General features: G+C 46.4%; 1 protein-coding gene across 1 annotated transcript; it reads right to left on the reverse strand.

Annotated features, from left to right (window-relative positions):
- Positions 1-256: 256 nt before the first annotated feature.
- CBX8 (chromobox 8) lies at positions 257-20,261 on the reverse strand. The gene is made up of 5 exons (XM_066586789.1): positions 20,149-20,261; positions 6,541-6,584; positions 3,859-3,924; positions 3,706-3,772; positions 257-1,781 (listed from the first exon to the last, which is right to left on the reverse strand). The coding sequence occupies exons 1-5, from the start codon at positions 20,215-20,217 to the stop codon at positions 978-980; spliced, it is 1,050 nt and encodes a 349-aa protein (XP_066442886.1). The 5' UTR covers positions 20,218-20,261; the 3' UTR covers positions 257-977.
- Positions 20,262-22,381: the final 2,120 nt, after the last annotated feature.

Consider the following 22,381-nt stretch of genomic DNA (forward strand, 5'->3'; position numbering starts at 1 on the left):
AGTGACAGGCCCACTGACTGTGCGTTGGTGTAGTAGTTTGGGAGAACTTCTTAACATGCATAAGCTGGCTCCGCCCTCCAGATCACTGATTGACAGTTATGTCCCCACACACAGTAAGAGGCATATAGCTGTCAATCAGCAGCTGGATGGTGGGGCAAGTTGTAGCTCATGAATATCCATGCCTAGTAGAGATGAGCAAGTATACTTGCTAAGGCACATTACTCGAGCGAGTAGGGCCTTAGCCGAGTATCTCCCCGCTCGCCTCTAAAGATTCAGGGGCCGGCGGGGAGCGGCAAGAAACGGAGGGAAGATCTCTCTCTCCCTCTCTTCCCCCTGCTCCCCGCCGCAACTCACCTGTCACCCGCGGCGGCCCCCGAATCTTTAGAGACGAGCGGGGAGATACTCGGCTAAGGCACTACTCGCTCGAGTAATGTGCCTTAGCGAGTATACTCGCTCATCTCTAATGCCTAGTTCTCCATGTGTGACTGCTAGGGGTAAAATCCAAGTGTCTCCCAAAGTACTGCATAGACACACAAGATTGACATATCACTAGTCAGCATGCGTATCCATACATTATGCCGCAAAGATGGTGATCGGTTCCCTTTAAGACTGGAGATCTATGATGGTCAAGATTCTGCTCTATGAAAAAACTTGCAATAAAGAATAAGTTATTCCAAATTTTCTCCTCCGGCTGGAAACCAGAACAACTTGTGGTTGGATGGATAATTGTATAGTTACCTTGCAAGTGGAAAATAAAAACAAAACAAAAAACACCCACAGAGACCAGGCATGAATTGGCGCTGCAGGATACCAGACTCACATTTTAGATGGATGCACAGGACAAACTGGAGAAGATCAACAAAATAAGTGGATATTTTGATTAGAACTAACAAATATATATATTTTTACTTTTTTAATCACCAAAACGGGAAACGGAAATTAAGCACTGTATTGACTTGCATAATATATACAAACACTTATCGTTTATCCTTAAAAAAGCCTTGGTCTGTGTTGCTTTCTTTTATGGTTACAGTCAGAAAATTCGAAGTCACATCTGTGACTACTATTTTCTCCAGGTTGTCCACGGGGGGCCGCCACGGTTCTTCTTCCGGCTCTCCGAAAATCCTGGCAACAGGAATGCGGGCAATAAGAGAAGGCTTCCTCCCGCGTGTTAATAGTGCTTCGCTGTAGAAATCAGACACCTGATCCTGGCATTCAGAGCTGATCTTAGTTCTAGGCATAACAGAATCTTTGAAGAGGTCCCCCTTGTTCTTTATCCTATGTAAAGAGGGGTCCGTACTTGTCTTCCCAAGTCCATGTTCCTTCGATAGAAAACAATGCTCAATCTGACTTGAAGAACCCAAATCGGAGTTCTGTCGCCTTGCAAGCTGTATGACGCTGTGTGTGGAATGATACTCTAGCGGTCCGGAATCATCTGCCTTGGCAGAGTTAATGCCCTGCTCAGTCTGACTCGTGTGATTGGCCGGGGACAGTCTCAAGGACTGAACGTTCGCTTTGTGAAGGAGTTTCGCGTGGTGACTTTTTCTTTTCTTTTTAATCTTTAAGGGATAATGTTCTCTCATATCGGAGCTTCCCAACCTTTCTTTAAAGAGGTCTACTTGAGTTTCCGTACTCTCCTGGGAAGAAGTAGGGATGCTCCTCAACCCTTCTCTGGCCCTGGACTGCAAGTCTTGAGGAGGATGCCCCGGATAGGGAACTCTTAAGCCTCGTGTTGACTCGCTGCGGAATTCATAGGTCTTTGCATTTGCTTTGGCCTGCGCCTGTAAAATTAAAGCAGAATGACCATTTTGAGTTATTAAAAAAAGTCTACAAAATACCTAAAAACATTGAAAAAAAGTCACAAATTCATCCCTCCCCCCCTCCCCCCCCAAAAAGGCATGCATTTGGAAAAACAGGCAAGATCCAATTCTTCTGTATTGGCTAAACTATCTCAGTTTGGCAATTTCCACTGTTAAGACAGTTCACATTTTGTTTAGGGGTCCATCACTGGGCTCCGTCTCAAATGGCAAAAACTACATTGCGGTGGAAAGGTTTCCAGAATGATAGACTAAGGTTTTGAAATGTAAACCATTTTGGTCTGTGATTCACAAGGTTTCCATCTGTTTAGGAGGATAGTCAACTACACATCTGTCCTCCATAAAATTGTTCAATTGAGACCACCGTGGTCTCCGTTTCACATACTAAAGCCTCTGCTTCTGTCTGTCTGGATAGTGGTGGTGTGGTGGATATACAATGTAACTTATTTTAGTGCCACTAGGAGACTTCAATTTCAGCTACACTGATCATTCATAATACACTGCAATACTTCTGTATTCCAGTGTTACTCCAGCCTATTAGACCTGGCCTCTGCCAGGGCCTAATAAGCTTTTGTAGATGGAGACTTAACTATGGACTTCAGGTCCTGTCGGCTTCCATAAGGACCCACCAACACTAGGTGATCTCGTCATGCAGGTGGGGCAATGGAATCCACTCCCTCTAAAACCACTTAGATGCTGCAGCATCTAAGGGGTTACATAGCTGGGATCAGCATAGGATCCCTAGGCATATGCATTTCAGTTAGGGATCTTAGCTAAAACAACCATTGGCAGTCATTAAGTGGTTAAGGTCAAAGGCACACGTTGTGCATCACATACAGATTTTACCTTTTGCAATGCCTAGTGTGAAATCCCCAGCGCATATACTGCGTGTACTTACCCTAAAGCCTCGTTCAGACCAGCGCTTTTTTCACACTACTCCAATCCTGCTTCTACAGGAACCGATAGAAGCGTTCACGTGGGCGTTTTTTAGACGCACTAAATCAGCGCGTCTAACAAAGGTAGGACATGTGAGTGCAAACCCGCACGTTGGCTCCAAGGTGTATGCAAAGATAGGGCATGTACTATCTTTGCTGCGTGTTTTCCATAGGCTCCTATGGGAACTAGAAAGCACGCACCTCGGATCGTGTGAACGGGCTACTTCACAGAGCTTAAAGCTGCCCATTCACGTGATCTTCTCACGGCTAAAGCAGCGCTGTTTTCTCACTGCTTAACAGTGCGAAAAAAAGTGCTCGTCTGAACGAGGCCTAAAACTAAACCCCAATGTCAATGGCAGTGCCGTGAAATGACGAACTAGACCAGTGGTGGCGAACCTATGGCACGTGTGTCAGAAGAACGCGTGCCCTCCTTGCTGGCATGCGCCGCCATCGGCCGCTCACGACTTGTGAATACCGGCAGGGGCCACGGCTCCCCTGCCGGCATTCACTTAGCTGCACTGCTAGCAGCGCTGATCCCAGCCCACACTGTGACGTCAGTGTGCAGCTGGGATCCTCCCCCCCCCCCTCCCCTGACGTCTCCTACTACTTAGTTCCGCGAGAGCGTCCAGGGGAGGAGGCGTCTGGCAGCACACTGACGTCACAGAAGTCAAAATCCGCACCCTGTCTATTTTGAAGTGCCCCTGTCCTTTTAAGAACAATGGGGGTAAAAATCATATGTTGTGATAAGCCCCGCCCCCTAACATGTTGGCACTTTGCGGTTAATATGTGGGTTTTGGGTTGCAGTTTGGGCACTCGGTCTCTAAAAGGTTTGCCATCACCGAACTAGACAATGAAAACTGTGCAGTAAGGTCATTTTATATATATCTATATTAATTAAGAGTTTCCTTAAATAGAGAATGAGGTCTTATGCTTTAACTGGAAGCAAATATTACCTTAAGGAGGAACGTCTTCGGCTTGGGACCCCTTTTTTTTGGCCCGTACAATTCTCTTTCTCGCTCTCTGTGATAAGAGATAAATAACCAGATGGTTTCACCCAGCAGATTATTAACCTTACAACTAAGGAAAGAGGAAAGCATTTTATTTACCTGTCTTCAAAAGCTGCCACTAATCTAGCGTCCAGGATGTTTTCCTCCGGTTCCCATGTGCTGTACCTAGGAGAAAATAATATACACATTTTCAGTTTACTTAAATAAACCCTTTCAGGGCACGGCCAATTTCAGCCTGACTGGGAACCAGTCCCTGCCCGAAGTACCATAAACTAACCTCTGGTGCCGTTAGGCGAGGTGACAGGGAGCCAGGTGATGGATGAAAATCTGACTCTTTAGATTGCCGTGTGCACACTCTCCCGTAGACTTGTATAACAGAGCGCACACATGGCACTCTGAAAATAGTCACATGTTCAGCCCGTGCCCCGACTTCAGCGGCGGGCACTAGGAAGCTGGCAAGCATGAAAAATGACAGCATTCGGCTCCCTGTCACCTCGCCTAAGAGCACTATAAGGTAGATTGTGGTGCTGCGGGTAGGGGACGGGTTCCCTTTAAATTAAACCAGTCAGGTGATTTCTGCCTATCTGCGAGCAGGAAATGATAGTGTGAGAGAAGCTGAGCTCTGTGATAGATAGGATTATTGGAACAGGAGTTCCAAGGAAAAACAAACACAGACTGAGGCTGCATCCCCGCTGGCTACAAAATCATCGCTACAATGTGAAGCCCGTGGTTTCCAATGGGTTCTTTCACATGAGAAATGTTTTGTAGCCCGTGCGGATGCAGGCTTAAAGTCCCATTCACATGGGGTGACACGGCATTGCCGCAAGAAAAAAATTTTGCAGCAATACCGCATCGTTGGTCCATGCGATATCGCTGCGTTTTCTTGCTGCAATACCGCGATTTTGTAATGCTAAGAAAAGTATACATCATCTTAGAACTGCTGACCGGCGCTGCTGCAGCTTCCTCCGGGTCCCTGGCACTGTTCTTCTTCATCTCTTCTGGCTGGGGATTGAAAAATCTTTGCTTCCTAGAAGTGCTGTCTCCCATTGGCTGGCGCTTAGCCAATCAGAGACAGCGCTTCCAGGAGGCGGGGATTTTTCAATCCCCAGCCAGAAGAGATGAAGAAGAACAGTGCCAGGGAGCCGGAGGAAGCTGCAGCAGCTCCGGACAGTGCTTCTAAGGTGATGTATTTTTTTTCTTTTTTTCCTTGCAGTTAGGGCTCAGGTTATGGCTTGGACAGTAGGATTTCCTACTGTCAAAGTTGCATCACATGGATATCGCGAAACCAACGATGTTTTGGACTAGCAATGTCACAGGTTACAAAACATTGCAAATGTGAAGGAACCCATGGGAAAGCATTGGCTTCACATATACGTGATTTGTAGTGATGATTTTGTAGCCCGTGTGAATGAGGCCCAAATCCTGACCGCACTCTCAGGAGAGACAGTAAATTAATAGAGATGAGCGAGTAGTGCCTTAGCCAAGTATCTCCCCGCTCGTCTCTAAGGCCTCATGTCCACGGGAAAAATATGATTTAGGATCCGCAGCGGATTACCTGCACGCGGATCCGCACCCCATAGGGATGCATTGACCACCCGCGGGTAGATAAATACCCGCGGATGGTCAATAAAAGGGATTTAAAAAAAAAAATGGGAGCATGAAAAAATCTGGACCATGCTCCATTTTCGTGCGGGTCTCCCGCGGGGACGGCTCCCGCGGGCTTCTATTGAAGCCTATGGAAGCCGTCCGGATCCGCGGGAGACCTAAAATAGGAATTTAAAAGAATTTACTCACCCGCAGCGGGCCGGGAAGGTCTTCTCTTCCTCACGGCCACATCTCCCTTGCTTCGGCTCGGCGGATGTGCCCGGCGCATGCGCGCGGCACGTCGACGACGTGCCGCTGGCGTGAGGAATTCATCCGCCGGCCGAAAAAGAAGATCCGGCCGTGAGGAAGAGCAGAGCGTCCCCGCCCGCTACGGATAGGTAAATTCTTATAAATTCTTATTTTCAGCGCTCATGTCCGCCGGGCAGGAGGGACCTGCTACGGATTCTACATGTAGAATCCGTAGCGGGCCCGATTTTCCCCGTGGACATGAGGCCTAAAGAGTCGGGGGCCGGCGGGGAGCGGCGGGGGAGATCTCTCTCTCCCTCTCTTCCCGCCGCAACTCACCTGTCACCCGCGCCGGCCCCTGAATCTTTAGAGACGAGCGGGGAGATACTCGGCTAAGGCACTACTCACTCGAGTAATGTGCCTTAGCGAGTATACTCCCTCATCTCTATAAATTAACAAGGAAATTTGTAAGGAAAAAAGTAGTGAACTGATGCAAAGTTTCATGACGAGATGTGCAAGTCTGAAGTGCTGGGTGGCAAGAGTGGCAAAAGTCTGACAACGGGCAGAATATGATCCTTGAGTTGTAGAACTGTCAGCATTTATTAGACTTTACATGATGCGTTTCCCTTAGGGCTCCTCCTACCCATTTGCATTTTTCTTGCCCGTTTTTTTCACGCGATTGTCAGTGGGACTTTCTAATGTTAAAGACACATTGCAAGTTGGCGCTTTGTGATTTTTTGTACGATGCGTTTTTAACATTAGAAAGCCCCATTGACAAATCGCGTTAAAAAAAAAAAAAGCGCAAGAAAAACCCAAGTGGGTGTTCACCTTTACTCTCTTTTTTTAACCCTTTATGATTAGAAGTCCCATCAAGCTTTGTAGACCTTTATGAAAGGGTCCTCTATTAGTGTTCTAGTGAGTACAGGCATCTAGAGAGTCTTATTTACTTACTTCTGAGACCAGCCTTTCCACTTCACCAAATACTCCATTCGCCCCTGCGAGGACAAAACAAAAATATACATCAGTTATATCGCTCATACAGAAACAAGAAAAAACAATAGGGCGAACTACTAATCAATTGGACCCAAATATAACAAACTCCGTACAGAATGGAAAACGCTCAAGTGCAGCACAATGACAACTGTCTGATCCTTCACGCGTTGTGGGCGCTCTAGCGGCTCATGCCAGGGCTCAAGAAGACTGCAGGGTCACCTACTAGAAGCAGCACATTGTGATCAAATACTACAGCAATGGTTATGGGGAGTACACAGCGGCGGTCCATGACAGGATGGCGCCCCCTGCCTCCCCCAGTGCATACACAGAAGCCCATCTGTTACCCGAAAGAGGGGCTAGGGCAGGGCTCCTCATAACGAAGAGTCCACTGATGCCATATGTGATCCATATACCCCCAGCTAGTGGTGTTCAGGGAGTCTGCTGATCAGTATGCAGCGGTCTGTCCATGCTTGGCACCCATGCCTGCCTCTGCAGCTGCAGCAAAAGCTACAAAGGGGTTTACCAAAATCATCTTTTATCACCCATCTACAGGATAGGTCATTAACCCCTTAAGGCCTATTTTGGGGGATTTTCATCTCCACTTTTCAAAACCAATAACTTTATTTTTCGATTGGCGTGGCCGTATAAGGGCATTTGAGTGGCAAACTGTAGGTTATATTGGTGCCACTTTTGGGTACATTTGACTATATTGTAAAACTTTTATTAATTTTTTTTATGATAGCAGGGAGAGAAAACACATCAATTCTGCTTTTTTCTGCAGGTCGGTATGATTGCAACAATACCAAAATTCTTCTTATTTTTGGAATTTTTTTTCCTCAATCACTAGATTCAAAGTCCTGTAACTTTTTTATTTTTACATGGATGGAGCTCTGGGAGGGCTTGTTTTTTGCGGGTACATACGGCTTTTTTGATCACTTTGATTGCGTGGTTTGGGAGGCAAAATAATAAAAAATAAAAATAAAATAAAATAAGCATTTTGCCTCAGTTTAAGTTTTTTGTTTGTTTTTTTTTATAACACTTTTTTGCCATGCAGGATAAGAAGTGTGATCACTTATTTTGCACAAAAAAAGGTTGTTTTTTTTAAAAAAAAAAAATTTATTTTTACACTATTTTTATCTTTTAAAACACTATTTATGTCCCTGTAGGGGACTTGTACCATGACACCCATGATCACTATGCTTAAGCATTGAAGGACTTCTGTCGCTTGTATTTAGTGATCATAGGTACTAGCAGAACAGGATGCCTGTAGCTGGCGTCCTGTTGCCATGGCAACCAGCCGTCCTCTGCGATTACATCGTAGGATGTGCGCAATCTCTTCTGATCGTGCGCTATCCGCAGGGCGTAAGTGTACGTCCTGCTGTGTTAAGTACCCCGCAGCCAAGATATATGCTCATGCCGTGTGGCGCTAAGGGGTTTACCAAAATCAGCTTTTATGACCCATCTACAGGGTAGGGCATTAAAGTCTGCACTGGAGAAGTTCTCACCGCTGAGACCCCCACCAATCCCAAGAACAGGACCCCCATGTCCCCCTCTACTGCAGCAAGGAGGAAGTTGAATGGAGCCACTTCATTCAGTGGGACTCCCGAAAACAGTGAGGTACAAGCACTCAACTATTTCTGTTGGCCCCCGCTGGAGATGAATGGAGCGGCCACACATACACGACTGCCGTTCCATTCAATCTCCTCCTCACTGCGGGGGTGCTGTAAGGATAAGACGGGGACACAGGACCCTTGTTCTTGGGAAAAGTTGGGGTCTAAGTAACCGGACTTTAAATCACCCATCCTGTAGATAGTAGATGTCAATTTTGGCACAACCCCTTTAAGAAGCAGTGTACAGATATCACATAGCAGCAGCGACCAGTCAATGAAGCCTGAGCACTGCCGGGGGAACGGGACCATCCACTTCCTGCAGAAACCAGCGGAGCGCACTGGCCCAGAGAACTAATTGTTGGAGGGAATCCTGGGCAGCGGATCCCCGCTTATCATAAGGGTTGACCATCAATAGTTTACAACCCCTTTAACAAGAGATAAGATTTAAAGGGAACCTACCACAAACCAGCAGCATACACTACGTTATGGGGCGACGTGGAGCCGTCGGATGCATCTCTCATAGTCACCCGCTCCCCCGATGGCTGCATGTGGTCTGAAGAGTGGCCTCCTTCAGACTGTAGAGGGTGCGCTCCCCCATACAATGCTACGGGAGAGTGCGCACAGCAGTCTGAAAAGAGACAGGTGTTCGGACCGTGCGCGGACTTCACCAGCCGGACATCGGTGGAGCGGGGGACTACAAAATGCCTTTCCATTTGGAGGCAAACCGAGCTGAACGGAGGCACAATTAACCCCTTAACGCCATAGGGTGTAAGTTTACGTCCTGGCTGTGGGGTACCTAATGCAACAGCACATAAGCCTATGGCATGGGTTCAAAAGCTGATAGCCGGCCTCCCGCTGCAACAAAGAGGGTACATGAGGACAGCGATCGCCGCTGTTAACCCCCTACATGCCGCGATGTATGAATGTAAACGGTTCACAGAGTGATCATAGCTGCTATGGTTCAGGTCCCCTACAGGGACAAAAAGTGTAAAAGAAAAAAAAAAAAAAAAAAACAAACAAAAAAACAAAACCTTTTTTGCTCATTTTCCCCTTATTTGTATAAAGAAAAATGTAAAAAGTTTTAAGAAAATTCCCACATATTTGGTATCATGGTGTCCGTAATGACCTGTACTATGATTTGAACACACTATTTATCCTGCACAGCAAAAACTAAGAGGCAAAACAGTTTTTTGGTCCGCTTTACCTCCCAAAAAGCGATCAAAACAGCCACACATACCCCAAAATGGTACAAATCAAAACTTCGGCTCATCATGCAAAGAGCTCAGTCCATGGGAAAAAAAAAAAAAAAAGTTATGGTGCTTTGAATGCAGTGATGTAAAAATAATCATAATTTCCAAAAAAGAAGGGTTGGATTGTGCAAAAGTGAAAAACCTAAACAAAACCCCAAATTTATATTTTTGGTATCATTGTAATCGTACAGTCCTGCTGAAAATATGTATTGTGTCATTTAGGGATTATTTACACAAGTGTATATCGACTGGTGTTTTCACGGCTGGCCGATGTACGCTTCCATCTGAGCAGTCCCCCCTTCCCTGCCTCTCTCCTCCTCTCCAAGAGGTTTGCAATGGGAGGGGGCGGAGCTAAGCTCCTGCCCATAGCTAGCAATGGGAGCGGGCAAGACAGAGCGGTGCTGAGCTCCGCTGCCTCCCATTGCAAACGCTGGAGCGGAGGAGAGAAGCAGAGAGCTGGTAAAGGGGAGTGAAGGGGGAATCTTCTTAGATGGAAGCGTATATTGGCCGGCCGTGATACGCATGTATAAATAAGCCCTTATCTGTATTTATGCTTTAAAAAAAAAAAAAAATACAAGTTTTACAATACATTATATGCACCCAAAAATGGTACCAATAAAAACTACAATACGCCACCCAAAAAACAAGTCCTGATACACCCGGGTCAATGGAAAAAAAAAAAAAAAAAAAAAAAAAAAAAAAAAAAAAAAAAAGGCATGGCTTTTGAAGGGTGAAGATGTCTATTTCCCATTTTGGGGAACCCGGCCTTTCCATCTAGCTTAGAGGGAGGTGGGCTCCATCTTTGGATCTGCAGTGGGAGATGTAGAGCAGCCCACTTCCTATCAGAGGGCCACTGGTTATCTGTAGGTGCGCTAGCAAATATCACAGCACCCACGTCTCTGACATACTGGCAAATCTTTCAAATTAGACACTTCCTCCTCTCCCTACCCCCCGCCCTGAGATTCTCCATTTGAGCAACTCTGTAGCGGGATGGGCCCCTCCCGACATACCCTTTCACACGTTTATAAGTTATTAACTACGGAAACGGAGAACCCGCCTCCATCGTATGTGGGACTTGGCCGTATCGTTTACACCAGGGCAGCTACTTAAAATCTACACCTTCACACACAAATCCTCCATTTCAAGCAAGACTCAGGAAATGCGTTCCAAGATTCTCTCGCGTTGGTACAGGGTGCCCTCCCGACTACATAAAGGGATACCCGCTGCTTCCCCCCTCTGTTGGAGGTGTGGTACAGGCCAGGGGACCATATTACATATATTTTGGGAGGTTTCTGGTCCGCGGTATGGCGTATCTCCTCCATATTCACGGAGTACGCACTCCCAAATTCACCTGCATTCTGCCTCCTACATCTCGGCGAGATTCCCTCGTACTCCTATAAGCGCTCTGTGGTGAGACATCTGGTTGATGCAGCAAGAACGTGTATTCCAAAACTTTGGCGACAATCGTCACCTCCCTCTATTTCAATGCGGCTCCGTAGGGTCCATGACATTACGGAAATGGAGGACCTTACGGCAGCCATCAAAGACACAGGAAAAGTTCTCAAAAACATGGAACTATTGGACTGAGTTTCAAAACTCCGAGGAGTATAAGAATCTATACGCTCAATGAACTCGCTGGGCCCCGTACCTGTTCCCAAATCGGAGCCATAATCCCATCGTTCCCCGGTTCTACTTACCCCAGCTAATAAAATAATAATACAACAAAACATAGGGGGGTGATCGGGGATTGTGGGCAAAAATTTTTTTTTTGTTCCCCATGTGTCTCCTGCCGTTCCCTTTTCCCTATCCTTGCCCCCCCCCCCGCCTTTTTCCCTCCCCGTCGTACCCTACCCTCCCACTTTTCCAGTGTGACAATTCCCAAGTGAATGGGATAGTTTGGTTAATTAGGTTATTCAATAGAAGTGTTCTAATTTTGGTTAAATTTTACAAGGATTAATTATTAATTAATTAGCAAATAATCTGCTACAGTTTATGTCAGTTGACAGTTTACCAAAATTTGAAGCAAGATTTTTGTGATGCCCCATGACAATGTTTTACTGTATTTCTATACTGAAAAAAAATAAAAATCGATTGATTTCCGCTCATGTGCCGGACAAAAAGGGATTTTCTATAGCATGCTATGGGCAGTATTTGCTGTGGAATCCAGAGACAGATGCCCATGTGCGTTGGGCCTTAATCAATGATAGAATGGTTAAAAGAAGATTTGTGTCTTGGAATGGCCAAGTCAGCGTCCTGACGTTACCCCTATCGAGATGTGGCATGACCTCAACAGGGCTGTGCATGCAAGGCATCCCAGAAATATTAATGAACTGAAACCATTAGCAAGGAGTAAGGCTAACTGCACACAGCCAAATGCAATATCGGGCCATGAACTACGGCTTGATATCACACTTGCCAACATGCGATATCCCCAAGGATGTGAGGCGAGGGGGTGGATGTAAAATAAAAACCATATAAATAAATCCCTAAATCCCTTTATTTTGCTATAGATACTCGTTCTGTCTAGGGGGTAATCACTCCTGTAACATCGGAGCAGCTGCCATCTGTCCTGCTTGTGAGAAACTTGTCCTAGGATGGGATGTGCACCACTCAAGAATTGGGTAGGTTCTACTAAAGGAGGATAAGGGTTTGGAAACCCCTTTGAATTAGTGAGGATTCACAGATTTCCTGTCAGATCACGGTATTATAGATTTCCATGGAATTTCATGGTACTGCAGGAGTGATCAAACCATCGCAGATTCATGTCTGCTATTGGGAGTAAAAAGAAAATAAAACTAATACATTTATTACAAAAAGTTTTAACTTTTAAACGAAAAAACAAAAAACAAACCCTTTCCCCACATTTATAATAAAAAAAGAATCCAAAAACATATTTGGTATCCCTGCGTCCATAAAAGTCCGATCAGTAACCCCGCAATGTGATCATTGTCAGACAAAAAAAAAAGTCAGAATTGTACTATGTTGGTAAGGGTGGATTCAGACGACCGTATATCAGCTGGGTATTCACGCCGGTCGATATACGACGTCTCTCTCTGCAAGGGGGGGGGGAGGCTGGAAGAGCCGGGAGCTGTGCTCTGAGCTCCCGCCCCCTCTCCACCCCCCTGCACTATTTTCAATGAGGAGAGGCGGGTCGGGGGGGGGGGGGCAATTCCCGTAACTTAGCCCCGCCCCCATTCCACCTCCTCTCATTGCAAATAGTGCAGAGGGGCGGAGAGGGGGTTCAGAGGAGGCAGAGAGGGGGCGGGAGCTCAAAGCACTGCTCCTGGCTCTTCCAGCCTCCTCCCCCTGCAGAGAGAGACGTCATATATCGACTGGGCGTGAATACCCAGCCGATATACGGTCGTCTGAATGCGCCCTAAACCTGTCTCCAAAAAAAAAAAGAGAACAGAAAAAAAAAAAAAAAAGGTCATGTGTACTCCCAAATGGTACCAATACAGGATTTCTGCAGGATGTTCCACTAAAATCAATGTTGATGGAAAAATAAAAAAGGGTATGGCTCTCAGAAGAGGACGGCAGAAAATATTTTTTCCCCCAAAAAAGATTTTTTTTAAATTAATACCACGAAAAAAAACAAACCCCAAAACATAAATTTGGTATTGTAGTAATCATACAGACCCATTGAATAAAGTGGTCTACCAACCGCAGCTAAAAGGACATGACTATAGAAACAAGACCCCTGCAAAGATGGCGGAATTTAGTTTTTTTTCCCATTCCACTTAGAATTTTTAAAAAGTTTTTAAATGCGTTATATGGTACACTAAATAATACCATTGAAAAATACAACTTGGCCAGCAAAAAGTCAAGTCCTGAGACATCTATGTTAACCCTTTGCAATCCAATTTTGGATTCAGTGTTTTCTCTTACTGCTATTATACAATGGCGCCATCTGCTGGCTAGAGCCAGTACTGCGGTATGTGACATGCTGGAGAGGCCCCCCTGAAAACAGAGTGGCCAGTAATCTACAGTAAGAATACCCTGCTGGACGTCTTCCAACATCGGAGCTGTACAGCCTTCAATCAGAATGTCTTCAGACGTCAAACAGTGGATTGGAAAGGGTTAATGGATAAATAAAAGGGTAATGAATAATAAGAAAAAAAAGGCTGTGTCCTTAAGGGGTTAAAGAAACACAATTCAAGTTTTTCCCCTATCATTCTGCACTCATTACTCCATAATGACAAAGTCAATACAGATTCTTAGTTTTTCCATTAAAAAAAACTAAGTTAGAACATTTTTTTGCATTGACATAAAGATTGAGAATATCTCGGTATGACACTGGAAGTTTAGCTCTGGGGGCCTCACATTTCTCTTGATAATCTTCAAGATGTTTCTACACCTTGATTGGAGTCACCTGTGGGAAATTCAGTTGATTGGACATCATAATAAAAGGTCTCACAGCTCACAATGCATATCAGAGCCAAAACCAAGCCAGGAGGAAAACAGAACTGCCTGTAGAGCTCAGAAACAGGCATGTGTGGAGAAGGCTACAAAGAAGACGAATCTCTGCTGCACTGAACCCCAAGAGCCCAGCGGCCTCCATAACTCAGAAATCGCTGACGTTTGGAACAGTCAGGACTCCTCCTAGAGCTGGCCAACCCACCAAACTACGCAGATGGGGGAGAAGGGCCTTGGTAAGAGAGGTGACCAAGAACCCAATGGCCATTCTAACTGAGCTGCAAATATCCTGTGTGCAGATGGAAAAAACTTCCAGGAGGTCAACCATCCCAGCAGCACTCCATCAACCTGGACCTTATGGCACAGCGGCCAGAAAGAAGCCTCTCCTCAGCTAAAGACACATTGAAGCCCATCTGGAGTTTGCCAAAAAGCACCTAAAGGACTCTCAGGGCCCTTTCACACGGGCGCTGCGATTTTTAGCCGGCGGTGTCACGGCCACAGCGCAAGCCAAAAAAAAAAATTGCATGAACGAGAGTCAGCCGTCACGGCTGCACCTCCTGTTTATGTGCCCGTTCAGATGGCCGAGTGCAGCGAGTGTACGCTGCACCCAGAATCCCATAGATGCTGCTAAACTCCCTCGCACCTCCCTTTTCCGGCAGCTCCCATAAGAGTCTATGGGACTGGCTGCCGTATTCCATCCGGAAGATAATTCCAGAACTAGCTTTTCTGGCCGGCATAAAAACAGCTGACCGGAATGCACAGATCGTATGCGCCATCTTTTCTGGCCGGCCGTTTTTAAACGCACCGCAAAAACAGCCATCTGAACAGAGGCATTGGAAACCTATGCATCAGACGGGTAGCGTATATTGGCCGGCCGTGACAACGGGGCTGAGATCCGCTCCTGTGAATGAAGCCTCAGACTGGGAGAAGCAGGATTCTCTGGTCTGATAAAAGCAAATTAAACATTTTGTTATGTCTGCAGAAAACCAGTTACTGCCCATCACCTGCCCAATACCATCCCCACAGTGAAGGCGGGTGGCGGCAGGACCATGCTGTGGAGGTACTTTCAGCCTATGGGACAGGGAAACCGGTCAGGGTTGGAGAAAAGCTGAATGGAGCAATGTACAAAGATCGTAAGTAATGTGATACATAGACCCTTGTTTCTTATAAATAAGGACTCTATAGTGATGGGTTCTGTTCCACTGGCTTGGCGCATAGCCAATGTGGTGCCGATATTTAAAGGTGTCAAAAAGTGATCCTGGGAACTACAGGCCGGTAAGTCTGACTTCTATTGTGGGTAAAATGTTTGAAGGGTTTCTAGGAGATGCTATCCTGGAGGATCTGAAGGAAAATAGCTGTATACTCTGTATCAGCATGGGTTTATAAGAGATTGATCCGGTCAAACCAACCTGATTGGCTTCTACGAGGAGGTAAGTTCTAGACTGGACAGAGAAGAGTTACTGGATCTTGTGTTTCTGAACATTTCCAAAGCGTTTGATACTGTGCTGCATAAAAGGTTGGTATAGAAGGTGAGAATGCCTGGTCTGGGTGAGAATGTGTGTAAGTGGGTGAGTAACTGGTCAGTGATAGAAAGCAGAGGGGAGTTATAAATGGTACAAACTCTGATTGGGTCACAGTTACTAGGGGGGTAGTATTGGAGGGGTTACTAGTAGGGTACCACAGGGGTCGGTTTTGGGTCCTGTTCTTTTTAACATATTTATTAATGCCCTGGTAGAAGGATTGTGCAGTGAAATAGCAATATTTGTGGATGATATATAACTATGTAAAGTAATGAATAGTGATGAGCGAGCATTGCCTTTAGCGAGTACCTGCCCGCTCGAGATGAAATGTTCGGGTGCCGGCGCGGGGGAGCGGTGAGTAGCAGAGTAGCGGCTGTCAGCAGGAGGGAGCGGGGGGGGGGAGAGAGGGAGAGAGAGATCTCCCCTCCGTTCCGCTCTCCCCCGCAGCTCCCTGCCCGCCGCTGGCACCCAAACGTTTCATCTCGAGCGGGAGAGATAGTCGCTAAAGGCAATGCTCGCTCGAGCAATTGCCTTTACCGAGTATACTCGCTCATCTCTAGTAATGAACACAAGAGGACAGTAGACGGCTGTACGAGGATCTGGATAAGTTGGGGGCTTAGGCAGAAGAGTGCCATCTGTGTATTACACGCCCATGGTATGAAAAGAAGTTTCCCCCAGTTTTAGGTTCCTACAGCTGATGGTTCCTGCGTTAGACCCCCCCCCCCTCCCCCCATTTAGGTGCGCACAACAATGAATAAAATGGCATTTGGAACTATGTGATCATAATAGCTGAAAATTGGAGCTCCTGCACAACTTTATATGCCAAGCTTAGTGGTCCCAGCAGGAACTTCTCTGGTTCTAAAGCTAGCTTGAAAAAAACTTTCTTCAAAGCATGCCTCAAAAATCAGTCATTCTCCGCGGAAGGAAATTTGGGCCACTGTAGCCTCTACCCAACAGGGGATACAAACCTGATATCTGTCCCATGTGTTATACTGGTGGGGGGGGGGGGGGGGTCACTGTTCTAGTGAGTTGTCCCCTCCTGAAGACCTGCCGGCACTTCCCAGCCATCCACCAACTATGTCGGATTACATGGTTTCCTTACTGATGCTAGAGGACAGATATTTTTCTCCATTAGATCAGTAAGCGGTCGTTCTGCGATTCCACCAGTGGTTACAACTTCTGGCAAAGTATGGGGGTTTTATGCACGCGCAAAGCTTCAAGTCCCCTCAGCGCTGACGGCTGTTCTGCACTAGAGATGAGCGAGCACCCAAATTACTCTACTCGAGTAACGAACCCCATTGGCTTCAAGGGAGACTTGAGCATTTTTGTATGGGACCTGCCGATCTCTCTCCTCTGCCAAGCCAGCCACAAACGGCCATTGACGTGTGCAGCGGGGAGGGGTCAAAACTGACAGGTCGCGGCGGGGAGGGGCAAGAACTGGGGCGGGGTCAAACACGGCGTGATGCTCACTAGAGTACTGAGCACCATCGAGTGCGCTAATACTCGAGCGAGCATCAAGCTCGGCAGAGTGCGTTCGCTCAACTCTACTCTGCACCTTTTTTTCAGTCTCAGTCTTCCGCTGACATGGCCATAGGACGGCCTTTTTCTGGCGGGACAAAATTATATTTTTTAAATGGCATCATTTTTGGTTACATATACCCATAGAACTTTTTTTTTTTTGGGGGGGGGGGGGGAAAATTCTGCCTTTTGCTTTTCGGATTTTATTTTCAAGTGTACCAAACCAGTAGTGGTAACCCCCCCATGGACCAACACAAGGCTTAAGACTTGCGTTAAGCATGATATTACCACTTGCAGGGTTATTTGGAATGCCATTAACCCTTTCCAATCCACTGTCTAACATCTAAAGACATTCTGACTGAAGGCTGCACAGTTTCCGATGTCGGAAGACGTCCAGCAGGGTATTCTTACTGGCTGCTCTGTTGTTGGGGGCCTCTCCAGCATGTCCAATACTGCAGTACTGGCTCTAGCCAGCAGAGGGCGCCATTGTATAATGGCAGAAAGAGAACCCCCCCCTAGGAAACCCTGAATTCAAAATTGGATTGCAAAGGGTTAAGTTTTCGCGTGCAAAAAAACCCCCCATACTTTGACAGAAATTATAACCACATAACAGAATCTGAGATATGACTGTTGGGACTTTTTCTTGTTTTAGACCACTTGACATGGAATGACTCACCAGTGTCAGGCAGCTGCTGCCAAGGCAAATAGGATCATGGGGGGAATCAAGGTCTAGGGGCGCAAGATGAGAACATTGTACTTCCTCTTTACAAGTCATGGTCAGACCACACATGGAATATTGTGGACAGTTTGGGGCATCAGTACTAAAGAAGGACAGATCAGAGCTTGAGCGGGTACAAAGGTGGCAACTAAAGTAATAAACGGAATGGGCGGACTACAATACCCAGAGAGGTTAGCAAAATTGGGGTTATTTAGTTAAAAAAACAAAAAAGATGACAACCTAGTAATCATGTATAAATATATTATGGGACAATACAAGGATCTCTCCCATCATCTGTTAATACCAGGACTGTGACTGTAACAAGGGGGCGCCCTCTACATCTAGAAGAAAGAAGGTTCCTACACCGACATAGAAGGGGGTTCTTTACTGTAAGAGCAGTGAGACTGTGGAACTCTCTGCCTGAGGACGTGGTGATGATGAACTCGATGAAATAATTCAAGTAAGGCCTGGATGCCCTTCTTGGGCTATACAATATTATAGGTTATAATGATTAGAAGGGTCAGTGACCCCGGGATTATTCTGATTGGAGGCAGGAAGGAATGATTTCCCCTAAAAAATAAGAAAAACTAGCTTCTACCTCATTGGGGTTTTTTGCCTTCCCCTGGATCAACATTGTGGAGTAACAGGCTGGACTGGATGGGCAGGGGGCTTATTTCAGCTTTATATAGTAGGTTACTACTCCTAATGATAACCTGATGCTGAGCACAAGGGCCCTCAGACGGGCGGAAGGGTCACCCCCCAACAAGACAATGACCCTAAGCACACAGCCAAGACAAGACAGGAGGGGCTCAGGGACAACTCTGTGAAGGTCCCTGAGTGGCCAAGCCAGAGCCCTGACCTGAAACCAATCTAACATCTCTGGAGAGACCTGAAAATGGTTGTCCACAGACGGCCCCCACCCAACCTGACAGAGCTTGAGAGGATCTGCGAAGAAGAATGCCAGAAAATGCCCAAATCCAGATATGTAAATCTTGTGGCGTCATAACCAAGAAGACCATGGACTATAATCACTGCCAACGATGCTTCTAAGTACTGAGTGCAGGGTGTGAATACTGATGGCAGGGCAGAGGATTAGCTCCTTATTTCTTAGATCTGTAAGGATTTCTACCATTCTGTTGTCACTTGGGCATTATGGGCAAAAAAAAAAAACTTTTTAAAAAATTTGTACCAGACCACAGCACATCAAAATGTAAAAAAAGTGCGTGTCTCTGCAGCCCCCCCGGCCCGCTGCGTGCGCCCCTCCTGCCATACACTAAGTTAGACCCCCTTCATGAAAAGATAATAAGCTTCATTTTTTGAACCGCGCTCTACATCAGAATTTATTTATTTATTTCAGCCCCATTAGGGGGGGGGGGGGGGGGGTCGCCCCTCTAAAGCTTTGCACCCTCGGTGTACCAGAGCCTTTACGTGGTACAGCTCGTCCATTGGGCTGGGCTGCAGCACCTTTGTGGCACTTGGTCAGCCTCCGGTTGCCATGGCAACGCACCTGCATCCTAGCACTGTGATGGATTGTAGGGCGCCCCCTGCCTCTGTCATACCACCCCGATGCCTCTACGGGGCGTTACTTCCCATCCCAGCTGTCAGCACAGGATCCCGGCCGTCAGTCACTGCCAGACTCCTACAAGCACCGCGCGGGCACAGCTCCCGCATGACCACCAAGGCGTAAGAATACACGGCGGGCGCTCTGCTGTACGGTCGGGCCTCACACCTGCGCTCAGGTAAACGTCGCTCAAAACTGCTGCCTTTTACCGCAATTTCGAGTGGAAGTTTTGAACGCATTGTACGGCGCGCCAAAGTACCTCCACAACAACGCGACAGACTCGCGCTTATTAAGCGCACATTTGCGCACCTCCATTGACTTTTGGCAAGAAATGCGCAGGAACATGGAGCGTGCTGTGGTTTTTTTTTTTTTTTGGGGGAGGCGGCGGCGCATCCGTGCCAGGCCGGCCTGCGTTACTGCTGCTCGCTTCCACCAGGCAGGGGTCCGTGGGGCCACTTACTCTCTCACACACTGCTTCTGCGTTATAACACGGCACAGCTCTACATCACCGGTAAATAATCCACAGAGGGGTGTAATACATATATATATATTACATCACACCCTGTATCTGCCACAATCCCCGTATCCGCAGCAGCTGTCACTATATACCTGCACTCTATCCCCTGGAGCATCTCACAAAAGAGACAGCCGAGAAGCAGGTCTCCTCTGGAGGAATCCGGAGATTACAGGCCGCCATATCTGCCCCAGCTGATACCCCGTATCCCCCTGTCACCTGCTCCCCCCCAGCCGCGGCAGTCCCCCCCCCCCCTCCACCTACTATATACACCCACCGCCGCCGCCGACACATCCAGCAGGCCACATTACAGTGAGCGAGCTCCCCAGCGCCCCCTAGCTGCACTCGGCTAGAAAATCATGCCATTTCGAGGATTGAGGCCTAGTCTGGGGAGAAACGATGGAATAAAAGGCAAAGGAAGAAGAAAAGGAACCCTCACATAGCGGCCGCCCCCCCGCCTACCTTACGGATGCGCCTCTTCAGAAGAGATTCCGCCGCAAACACTCGCTCCCCGACAGCGGACAGCTCCATATTTAGCACCGCGGGGCCGCGCAGCGCGCTCCCCGTGACGTCACCACCTGTTGCTAGAGACGATGCTAATATGGAAGGATGGACCTCCAGCACGATTTGATTGGGTGCCAAGAATCCCCGCCCCTTAGCCTGTCCCGGCTCTTCCTCCTATTCGCCTGTCCCCCCTCTCCCCGCAGCCGCTAATCCTCCGTGCGGGCTGACTGACAGCCGCGGCGACGTCACGGGCTGCCTCTATTGTGTCGCCGCTGCTGTGGTGCTGAGGCGGCCCGTCCACCGGGGCTGTTGGTGCAGGGCCCGGCCTCAGGGGCATGGCGGGGCTGAGGAGCCACACCACTCAAGCTTACTGCTATATATATATATATATATATATATATATATATATATATATATATATATATATATATATATATGGGATATATACCCCTAGATACACTAAATCTATACATAAGTGCGTGTGAATATATATATATATATATATGTGTGTGTATATACGATATATATATCCATAGAGATACACTATATCTATCTATCTATGTGTGTGTATAAATATACGATATATATCCCGAGAGATACACTATACCCATATATATCTGTACAGTCTGGTGTATATATATTTATATATATATATATATATATATATATATATATATATATATATATATATATGGGACACATATCCCCAGAGATACACTATATCTATTTATCTATATATATGTGTGTGTATAAATATATATATTATACATATATATATACGATATATATCTCTAGAGATACACTATATACACACACACACATATATATATTATATTATATATCCCAAGAGATACACTATATCCATATATATCTATACAGTAATATACATTATATCTATACACACGTGTGTGTGTGTGTGTGTGTGTGTATATATATATATGGGATATATAATCCCAGAGATATACTATATATATATATATATATATATATATATATATATATATATATAAATAAAAGTATATATATATATATATATATATACACACACACATATGTGTTTGTATGTTTATATATATATATATATATATATATATATATATATATATATATATATATATATATATATATATATAAAACTAAGAAACCACACATGTATAGATATAGTGTATGTCTGGGGATATATATTCCATATGTGTATATATATATATATATACCAGACTGTACAGGAAAACGCGATAAAGACACAAGCCCCACACCTACATACTTGTGCACTACTCAGAATTCTGAGAATAGATGGGGAGCTGCTGACATGAGGACGTTCGGGCTCATTCATGTGACCGTGATTTCAGCACGTATTACGCTGCGGTCACACGGGGCGTAAATCCCGCAGCAATGTCATGGAGTGACCGCAGCAGAACCGCACGGAAATTCTGCAAGATTTCTGCAACTGAAAGGTAGCTTTAAAACCCGCGCCGCCCTGCATGGATCCTGAAGTGGCTTCACCGCCTGTATTCTGCTGCGGCCATCTCCCCCTATAGAGAGGAGAGAGTCCACAGCGCAGACGGCGATACAATTGACATTCCGCGGCTTTGAATTCTGCGCAATATGTCAGTTTCAGCGCAGCTTATCCGTAGCGTGTGAACAAGATTTTTGCAGAACCCGCCCTCTCTGCTGCTTAGTCTCAGGCTTAAGATTGTTGGAAGAATTTCCGTGCGGAAAGTCCGCGGCATTTCCGCCTGTGTGAACCCAGTTTTACGTCCGCGATATACAGCCGCATGCCGCGCAGTGATTGGAGTCAATGATAGCAAATGGACTGTCATTGATCCGTTTACATTAGATACGTGCATGAAATAGATCGCAGCATGCTCTATATCTCCGTGTACCACGCAGCTTGAGCGCTGTACTCTTGCATTGGCGCATGTGCAAATGCTGTCCGTATGCAGTACATTGCGTACGGGTGGCGATTCATACGCAACCGGGCTATGAAACACAGCGGATATTTTTTTTAAAAAAAAGACAGACACACTGCGCATGACATTGAGCGTGCGATACGCGGTCCACTCGCTGCGGTCTCAGCCAGCTCACACAGCACGGTCAGACGCTGCTGGAATTCCCGCAGCGTTTTACGGATACGGCCGTGTGAATGATTGGTTTCCATTCAAGCAATGAAAGTCTACGCTTCCATCGCGGC

This window comes from Eleutherodactylus coqui, chromosome 13 (assembly GCF_035609145.1).
Source record: "Eleutherodactylus coqui strain aEleCoq1 chromosome 13, aEleCoq1.hap1, whole genome shotgun sequence".
NCBI lineage: Eukaryota > Metazoa > Chordata > Amphibia > Anura > Eleutherodactylidae > Eleutherodactylus > Eleutherodactylus coqui.

Bases quoted from the DNA above. Each gene is read 5' to 3' on its own strand.
- CBX8 (XM_066586789.1), bottom strand. From the start codon at position 20,217: ATGGAGCTGTCCGCTGTCGGGGAGCGAGTGTTTGCGGCGGAATCTCTT. The intron at 6,585-20,148 runs GTAGGCGGGGGG...TTGTCCTCGCAG, and splicing joins TGAAGAGGCGCATCCGTAAG to GGGCGAATGGAGTATTTGGT. The intron at 1,782-3,705 runs GTAATATTTGCT...TTAATTTTACAG, and splicing joins CGAAGACGTTCCTCCTTAAG to GCGCAGGCCAAAGCAAATGC.